The sequence below is a fragment of the Zingiber officinale genome, chromosome 3A, assembly GCF_018446385.1.
Source record: "Zingiber officinale cultivar Zhangliang chromosome 3A, Zo_v1.1, whole genome shotgun sequence".
Taxonomy (NCBI): Eukaryota; Viridiplantae; Streptophyta; class Magnoliopsida; order Zingiberales; family Zingiberaceae; genus Zingiber; species Zingiber officinale.
This window is the reverse complement of record NC_055990.1, coordinates 108520601-108530274: the sequence shown is the minus strand read 5'-3', so window position 1 is coordinate 108530274 and position 9674 is coordinate 108520601. Positions and strand designations below refer to the sequence as shown.

Genomic DNA, 9674 nt, shown 5'->3' with positions numbered 1-9674 from the left:
AGTTAAGTCTTGACCTCAAGACTTGATTCTCCTTCTCTAATACCTCAATTTTTGATTTATCACTCTTCCTTGAGGTATTCCTAGGCATATGTCTAGTTGATTTAGGATTCCTACCTAGGTTATCCTTAGCCTTAGATGGGTTGATCCTAGGGTTAGCCTTTCTAGAATTATCCTTATCTAGACTCACATGTTTAGCTCCTAAGCACATGTATTGATTCCTAAGGTTATCATGCTTGTTATTATCGACAAGTGCAATAAAATTCCTAGCATGCATTTTATTAGAATTGCAAAAATGAACCTTAGAGGTTACCTTAGGGTTTGCCTTAGCTCCCCCTATCGATGTGCCCGGTCTCTTGCCCTTGTGAGGTTGCCTCCCCCTCGGACAATGGCTCCTATAGTGTCCTCTTTGCTTGCATTGGAAGCACACGATGTGCTCCTTGCCCTTGCGTTTCGGGACTCCGGCTTCCTTGACCTTTGGCGCCGGTGGAGTCTTTCTTACCCTCTTTGGACACTTACTCTTGTAATGTCCATGTTCCCTACACTCAAAGCACATAATGTGTAATTTAATTGAACTTAAATTGCTTGAGTTACCTAGGGTTGAGGGTGGATGCGAGCTCTCTTCTTCATCCCTTTCGGAGGTAGAAGCTTCTTCTTCTTGCTCCGAACTTGAAGAAGAACTCTCCTCCTCTTCGTCCTTAGATGTTGAGTAACCCTCAACTTCTAATTCCTCTCCTCCATGATGTGAGCTACTTGATGACTCACTTGTCTCCTCTTCATGATTTGAAGTGGAGCTCTCCTCATGGTACTTGGCCAAGTTATCCCATAATTCCTTAGCATTGTTGTAACCTATCTTACACAAGATGTTAGTAGGCAATGAAAATTCAATTATTCTCATTACCTCTTCGTTGATTTCGGATTTGTGAATTTGTTCTCTGGTCCACTCCTTCTTCTCAAGAGGTTTTCCTTCCCTATCCACCGGAGGAGAAAAACCTTCTTGTACACAAAACCAATTCATTATGTTAGTCATAAGAAAGTACTTCATCCTTACCTTCCAATACGCGAAGTCACCGCATTCGTAGAAGGGTGGAATGCTGACATCTTCTCCGAGTAGATCCATCTTCTAGCTCGTGCTCCCCGGGTGTTAATCCGATGAAGAGCAAACCTTCGCTCTGATACCACTTGTTAGGATCTCTTCGTACGGCTAGAGAGGGGGGGTGTGAATAGCCGACCCCAATTGCTCGCGTTTCTTTCTACAAACTAGGGTTAGCGCAGCGGAAACTAAATGCAGAAAGAAAACAGGAGAAGAAATCAAACCTCAACGCAAGGATGTAACGAGGTTCGGAGATGATACTCCTACTCCTCGGCGTGTCCGTAAGGTGGACGAGCCCTATCAATCCGTCGGTGGATGAGTCCCCGGAGAACCGGCTAATATCAACTCCTTGTGGGTGGAGAAACCTCGCCACAATCACTTGCAACAGCAAGCTAAGAGTACAAGAGAATAGCAAGAACAAAATACAACAGGAATGTAAACACAGTAGCTTGCCTTCTCGTCGACTGGGGTCCCGGATGAAGTAGCAACTTCACGGACAGATGCAACAAGCAACTCAGCAGCAGCTGATCCAGTCGTGGAATGAAGCTCACGCGAAGCTTCGACAAGGAGGAGCTCAACAAAGCTCGGAGCACCAGAAGAAGCAGAAGCTTCAGGCAGGAGAGAACTTCCAGAAGGAAGAAGAAGTAGCAGAAGGAGTGAGTTCACCGAAGTCCTGTAGCCCTCTTTTATACCTGTGAAGAAGAAGAGCAGAGAACTAGCCGTTGCGTCGCAACGGCTAGATTCCTGATCGGTCCATGGACCGATCAGGGAACCTCCTGATCGGTCCACAGACCGATCAGGCTTCGGTCCCTCGTCTGATCGGCGTCTCCTGATCGGTCTGTGGACCGATCAGGGAACCTCCTGATCGGTCCATAGACCGATCAGGCTTCGGTTCCTCAGCCACTGATCTATGCCTGATCGGTCTGCCGACCGATCGGTTGGATCGGTCGCCAGACCGATCCAGCTCTTCTCGCGAGGTTGCGTTGCCTCGATCGGTCTCCGCATCGATCAGATTCGATGAGCCATCGATCGATTTCGATCGGTCACTGACCGATCAGGGCAAACGCAGTATCACTGGATCGGTCACCGGACCGATCCAAACTTCTCAGCCCTAAACCTAAGGCTTCCACACCAACATCCGGTCAACCTTGACCTGTTGGTACATCATCCCTAGCATCTGGTCACTCCCTTGACCTGCTAGCACTCCCCGCTAAGTGTCCGGTCAATCCCTTTGACCCACTTAGACTTTTCCACACCAGATGTCCGATCATCTCTGATCCATCTGGATTTTCCTCTTCGTGCCAAGTATCCGATCACTCCCTTGATCTACTTGGACTTTCCAACACCAGATGTCCGATCACCCTTGATCCATCTGGATTTTCCCTTGCCTGGCTTCACTCACCAGGACTTTCACCTAGCTTCACTCACTAGGGTTTTCACCTGGCTTTACTCACCAGAATTTCCACACTGCCTAACATCCCTGTTAGGACTTTGCCACTGCCTGGCTTCACTCACCAGGACTTTCCAACTGCCTAACATCCCAGTTAGGACTTTCCCATTGCCTGGCTTCACTCACCAGGACTTTCCAACTGCCGAACATCCCAGTTAGGACTTTCTCACTGCCTGGCTTCACTCACCAGGACTTTCCCTTGTGCCCAGCTCCCTGCTTGGACTTCTCCGTGCCAAGTCACCATACTTGGACTTTTCCAGTGCCAACTCTCCATACTTGGACTTTTCCAGTGCCAAGTCTCCATACTTGGACATTTCCGGTGCCAAGCTCCCTGCTTGGACTTTTCCGTTGCCAAGTCTCCATACTTGGACTTTTCCGGTGCCAAGCTCCCTGCTTGGACTTTTCCGTTGCCAAGTCTCCATACTTGGACTTTTTCCCGAATCAGGTCAACCAGGTCAACCTTGACCTACGGTTGCACCAACAATCTCCCAAACATCTATTCTTGTCAAACATCAAGAATAGAACTCTCTTTTCGTCAAATATCAACATACAACTCAACTAGGTCAATCTTGACCTAAGGTTGCATCAACAATCTTCCCAAGTCAAACATCAAAATACAACTCGAGTCAAGTCAACTCGAGTCGGGTCAACCAGGTCAACCTTGACCTAAGGTTGCACCAACAATCTCCAACCGAGGGATGAAGACTGCGGATGAGTACGCTGGCGGACGAGAAGGAAACACGCGGCAATTCCGAGAGACGAGAAGCCGGAGGGAAGCACGCTCGAGAAGACCCGAAGTTGGGTTCGGGTGAGCCCTATTCCGAATAGCAGAGATCACCCAATCAAGCGGATCCGGAGCGCCTGAAACTGTCCGGGGCGCCCGGACCAGCCCGGACCAGCCCGGGGCGCCCGGAAGTCAGTTTTTGACCAGATCGAGCTTTGACTCGATCTGAACATTGGGGGATAAAATTTATCTCCCCCAGGGCGCCCGGAACCCTTCCAGGTGCCCCGACCAAGGCTATAAATATAGCCTTGGTCCAGAAGCTTAGAATCAACTCAGAAATTTACATTCCAAACACTTGTGTGCTTCTGTTCTAGTTTAGCTTCTGTCTTTTGTGCTTTCACTACTGTAAGAGGCTTCTCCGCCTGAAGGAGATTGATAGTGTGATCATCTTTCTTGGATTAACAACCACCCCGGTTGTAACTAAGTCAAATCCGGTGCCTCTTCCTTTTCTTGCTTTTTCTTGTTTAAGTTAATTTTATCCAAGTGTTAGTTTAAGAGTTCAAGAAGAGTTGTTTTGTTTTTGATTTTACAGGCTATCCAACCCCACCTTCTAGCCGGCCGCAACGGTCCTACAGTTATTTTCCTTAAGGAGGAGTTTAGTGTGTTCCTCAGTTTTAATTAACTTTTTGTTTAGGCATGAAATGATTTTAATGAGAATTTGTAGTGTAATTAAATTTTACCCCAGTTGGTTCGTCTAAATCGTATGCAGATCTATTGCTCAACTCGTATTCTGACTCATCTTCTTGATCTGTTTGACCTCTGGTTACCATTAGTGCTAGGTAACTTGTTTGCTTCGATTCGTCTGCTCCTAATCCGTCCAAAGAAGACTCGTCCCAAGTTTCCTTTAATGCTTTCTTTTGCTTTGTCTTCTTGACTTTGTCTTCATTCGGGCATTCGATCATGTTTGAAGCGCCCCTTCTTATTGCAACTGTAGCATATGACATTTGCCTTTGAGTTGTTGAATGTGGACTTGGACATCTTCTTCATGTCACATTTAGTGAAACTTTTCTTACGTCTAGTGAACATCTTCCTTACTAGGTTCACTAATTGTTCTTCTTCTTCTGATTCTGATTCAGATTTAGTTTCAGCTTCAGATTTAGCTCCCTTCAAAGTATCTGTAAGAAAAGCAATTCCTTTCTCGACTTTTGGGCCGTTAGTTTGTTCATACAACTCTAATTCACAAAATAATTCATCCAACTTTAATTTTGAGAGGTTCCTTGAAACCTTATAAGCATCTACGATCGATGCCCATAGTGAGTTTCGAGGGAACGAGTTCAGAGCATACTTGATTACATCTCAATTCTCGAGTTGATGTCCGATCATGTGTAGGTCGTTGAGTATATCCTTGATCCTCACATGTAGTTGGCTTGCGATTTCTCTGTACTGTATTTTAATATTAAATAAAGAATTCAATAATAGATCATGTTTCATTACCCCTTGAATCGTTGGTTCCTTCATGTAGTTCAATGAGATTCTCCCATAACTCCTTTGCATTCTCGTGTGGGTCGACTCAGTTGAGTTCTTTTTTTGTGAGTCCGCATTGGATTTTATTTAACACTTTTGAGTCAATTTGGACTTTCTTCATACCATCTAGACACCATCTTTCTGGATCAAGTGGTACTTTTGTTGCTTCGTCTACAAGCACTTGGTACCCTTATCAGATAGTGAACCATTGCTCGATGTTCGTATTTAAGTAGACCTCCATCCCTTTCTTCCAATACTGAAAATCATTTTCATTGAAGAGTGGAGGACAAGCGGTGATGAATCCCTCAATTTGGGTCATTTGATCACTTAAATTGAAAAGCTAAAAGGAGGTATCAAGATTTGGTCTTAGATTAGTAGTGCTTGAGAGAAAAAAAAATGTACTCGAGTGGTGTTGCATCACTTTCGAGTAAAAACCAAATAGAAAATAGTTATATGAAAAGGTAAATTTTACCAATTCAAATAAGATACGTTAAAATAAAAATCCGAAAAAGAATTAAAATCGTTCCCCTAACTTGATTGGTGGTTGTACCAATTCATAGCAGAACCTGCTCTAATACCACTTGTTGGATCGAGACGTGCGTGAGAGGGGGGATGGATCATGTGGTTTTCAAAAATCTTATATTTTTTATTTTTAAATCAAAGTACGTGCGAAATACAAATAAAAATAGAAAACTAAAAGATACGGTTCAGTTTTACTTGGTTCGGATCCTTCGGCGACTCCTACTCTAAGGCTTAGGTCCTGCAAACCTATCAATGGGCAATCCACTAAAACACTTCTTCCAGAACCGCTAGAAGAGGGGATCGAGTATAAAAAGAATCAAAAAATGTAACAAGCTACACTTTCCGCTTGCAATAATTAAGTACAGGAATTAATACTTTGTTACCAAACATGCTTTGTAGGTAATCGACTCGAGCTCGGTTTTTGGTCGGCTTCTCGGCGGCACTCGGGCATAGCAGAGTTGTAGCAAAGCAACAGTAGGAAGCTGGAGTAGACGGAAAGCTAATCGGACGCATAGATGCTCGTATAAAAGTTATGTTTTGAATGTTCCTCGAGACACTCTTATAAAAAGTTTGGAAGGCGTCTTCTATAGCCTTGAAGGTGCCTCCAACGTATCAAATCTGATCTTGAACTCGTTACTCGTTACTCGTTATCTGCGACGAAGTCTAAATTTTATCCCTTAGAAGGCACCTTCCATAGCACCAAAGACGCCTTCCATGAACAGTGTGAAGGTGTCTTCCAATGCTTAAAGGCGCCTTGGTATTGTTCACTTGAGGCCTTTTTGCTCCTTTTGCCCTGCGAGTTAAGTTAGTCCAACATGATAATATTTAGCCTGCAAAACAAAATTAGCACAATAATAATATAATTAATTTATGACTTAGACTCTACCCTCTAGAGCCAATCAGGATCTAAATTTAGATTTTCAAAATATACCTAAATTGGACTGACGTCTACTATCCCCTCAACCAGGACGCACCCTCACTTAGTCACTTTCCTCCAGTGACTTACTTCTATTTACCGTGTGTCAAGTTACTTCCTTGACTTCAATCTAACCCACCAGGTCTTCCTGTCGAAATTGCATAATCGGACTTCATCACTCGGAAATCGCACATCCTGATCTCCTGTCGGAATCGTACATTCAGACTTAGCCACTCGAAAATCAAATATCCCGACTAAACTTCCCGTTTGATGTCAGGTCCTCTTGACCCGTCAAGTTAGTTAATCTTACATACTCGGTAACAAGGTTAAATTACGATAACACCTAACTTAACTTATTTGTCATTTATCAAAATATGAGTTAGTCCGTTAATATAAAATGTACCAACAATATATATACCATCGCTAATTAACGATAGCTTTGTATATTTTGTCGTGAAAAATGTTAGCGATAAAAATCTAAACGATAAAATATACTCCGTTGCTAATTACATAAGCGACGGAATAAATCCGTTGCTAAATATAGGATTTTTTTTTTCTTTGTTTGTTGTTGTGCATCACATTCGACACTACAAGGTGACGGACACTACAAGGTGACGGAAACAACAAATGGCTTCACGTTATTCTTCCGTCGCTTCTCCTTGCGAACGAGTTTTCTTTCCTCCAAAGCAAAATTCTCCATTAAGCCAACAATGACAAAGACAAAGACAAAGAACAACCCTTAGACGCGCTTGAGCTCCCTGTTACATTCGAAGTCACATATAGAACGGCTACAGGCTCCTACCCGCGAGTCGCGACAAATTCCTTCCTTCTTTCCTTTGTCCTTCTCCCTTGCTGTCAAACACATTTCAATCTCAACTACCTGCATTGACCCCAAGTCCAAATACAAAGTATCTGGACAAGTAACACCGGAACTTCTTTTTCATCACAAGTAACCCTCCACCCAACTCTGTTGATGAATGAATATATCTATCGAACATGTTTTTCTTAAATATATATTAAAAAAAGGTTAATTTGATAATTAAGTAGAAATAAATTTTAAAAAATCTCACTCCCGACTCCCCCAACTATGAAGGAAGCTTCCCCATTTGCCATCCTTTGAGATAGTAGGCAATAGATCTGCCCTGCACAAAGGGCAATTTAGTTGACCGGCATCCATCCATCTATCGATGCACTCCACGTGGAAGACATGGATACAATTCTTGAGCTCTCGAACCTTCTGCTTCGCCTCCAAATTGCCTAGGCAAACAACACATGTTGGCCCCTTATCATGGTCATCATACTCATCTTCTTCCACGTGGTACTTATGCGCAACGCTAACGAATTCCACCACCTTTAGCTGCTTCTTGGCCTCAAAAGTAGGCTTCGTCAATGGTGAAACTTCAATACCATCTAAGAAGTAGAACTCAAACTCTTCCAAAGGAGAGATGAGCGGCTCGAGTGAGTCATAGAGGCCAAGGCAGTAGAGGGCCATCAAGATGGCAAATTTAATATAGCCGAGGAAGAGGAAGAAGAGCACAACCGGCTTCGGCACCACCAAATACTCCTTCGAAGGGAAGCCCATGACGATCCCCCTACTAGAGAGCTTTGGGTGGTTGGCCATCTCCTTACTTGGTAATGGACCATTTTATAGATAAACAAATTAAAATAAAATAAAATAAAATAAAAACAAGGTTTATCATTTGCATATATCTTGTCAAATCCTAGGAAAAGTCGGGTCAACAATGGAAGCTTATCAGCATTCAACACGGGCATCATATGTTTTTATTTTCTCCATGGGTCCGTGGAGTTGGTGACTGGTGACTCGTAACGACAAAATCTAAGAAAGAATTTTTTTTAATCTAATATTTTTTTGATTAAAATGATAATATATATTATCATACAAATTTATTTTTTTGGTTAAAATATTGTAGATTTAAATTTAATTAATGTTTTAAATGTTGAAGTAGTTGGAATGGAGTTGCGTGGGTCGTTCAACAACTATATATGTATAATTAACCACTGTGGGGCGGTTGTTGGGAACGACGATAATTAAGTGATGAATTGTGATTTGTATGAATAAAAAATTATACCAATAGAAATATCCCATCGCTATTCTATCATTAAAGATAAATTGTAATTGATTAATGATAGAATATGTATCGTCACTGTCACTTATGTGTTGATAATATAGCGATAAATATATAAGATTTGTCGTTAATTTTAAATATCCATTGCTATATTTAGCGGTAGAGGCTAATTTTAATATGACTAGTGCCAATTGTCTACACTCAGCGACGGAAAAATAACTTTCCATCGTAACTAGAGATAAATATTTAAATAATCCGTCGTTAATTTATGCTATCACATAGCAAGCTCTTTCTATTTTTCCTCATTTTTCCTTGTTTACATTTAAATATAATCTATTACAATCATCACAAACTATGTTTTTCACAATAAACGTGTAAATCATCAAAACAAAACTCATAACAAACTTACTACACATCACAAATTACAATATAATAAACTCACTACACATCATAAATTACATTCCAACAATCTATATGAATTAAAATGCAAAATGAATACATAATATTAAATTCAAACACAGATCCAAATCTAATAAACAAAAATCTATAATAGACCATCATATCCAATACAAGATAAAGTTTACATCATCCTAATCAAAATAAGGAACAAGACAAAGTTATCAAATACAATTCATCCTAATCAAAATCAAAAATAAAATCATCTCTGGTCGTGCATTAAATTTAATTGAGATTAGTTGTGAATAGAAAATGCGATGTTAAACTACAAAAGATATAACTACTTATCTTAAATTGATAAACAAAAGCTAGTGGACATTATTTAAAAATATATACCTATGTCCCTGATATAAAAATATATAAAATCTAAAATTGATCATAGAAATACATAATACAATCATATATGCATATAATTATTAAAAATAACATTATTTTCACTAAAATTAAAAGTTAAGATAAATAATAACATACCTCAAAATGATCTACTCAACAAGAAAATGGTTGGGATCTTGGTCTCCTTGGACTCCAAACGATGAAGGTGGCATATCTGTGAATTCGGAGAAAAAGTCGCTACAATTGCTTGCATATGACGAACTATAGCATCAATCTCAACTTGTCACTACTGCATCTCTCATATCTCTACATCCCTTCCAACCATCATCTCCTCCAATGACGATAGTCAAATCCATAAATTCTCATTTTCCTCCTGCAATTCTCGTACCTCACTAGATGAGGAGGAACTAGGACTACCTGTGATCCTTGAAGCCATCATCCGCTCATAGATAACTCTGGCATGATAGTCAAGCTCGTAGATGGAGGTCGTCTTCCTCCCACCAACGATATCATAATAAATGTCATTAACTGCATTGATAGAAAGAGGTTGTGACGCCTCTCCCTCTGCCCTA

General features: G+C 41.2%; 1 protein-coding gene across 1 annotated transcript; it reads right to left on the bottom strand.

The window, feature by feature from the left end:
- Nucleotides 1-6689: 6689 nt before the first annotated feature.
- On the bottom strand, nucleotides 6690-7862 carry LOC122052257 (brassinosteroid-responsive RING protein 1-like). Its single transcript, XM_042613702.1, has one exon. The coding sequence runs from the start codon at nucleotides 7845-7847 to the stop codon at nucleotides 7293-7295; it is 555 nt and encodes a 184-aa protein (XP_042469636.1). The 5' UTR covers nucleotides 7848-7862; the 3' UTR covers nucleotides 6690-7292.
- Nucleotides 7863-9674: the final 1812 nt, after the last annotated feature.

Coding starts and splice junctions, on each gene's coding strand:
- LOC122052257 (XM_042613702.1), bottom strand. CDS start 7,847: ATGGCCAACCACCCAAAGCTCTCTAGTAGGGGGATCGTCATGGGCTTC.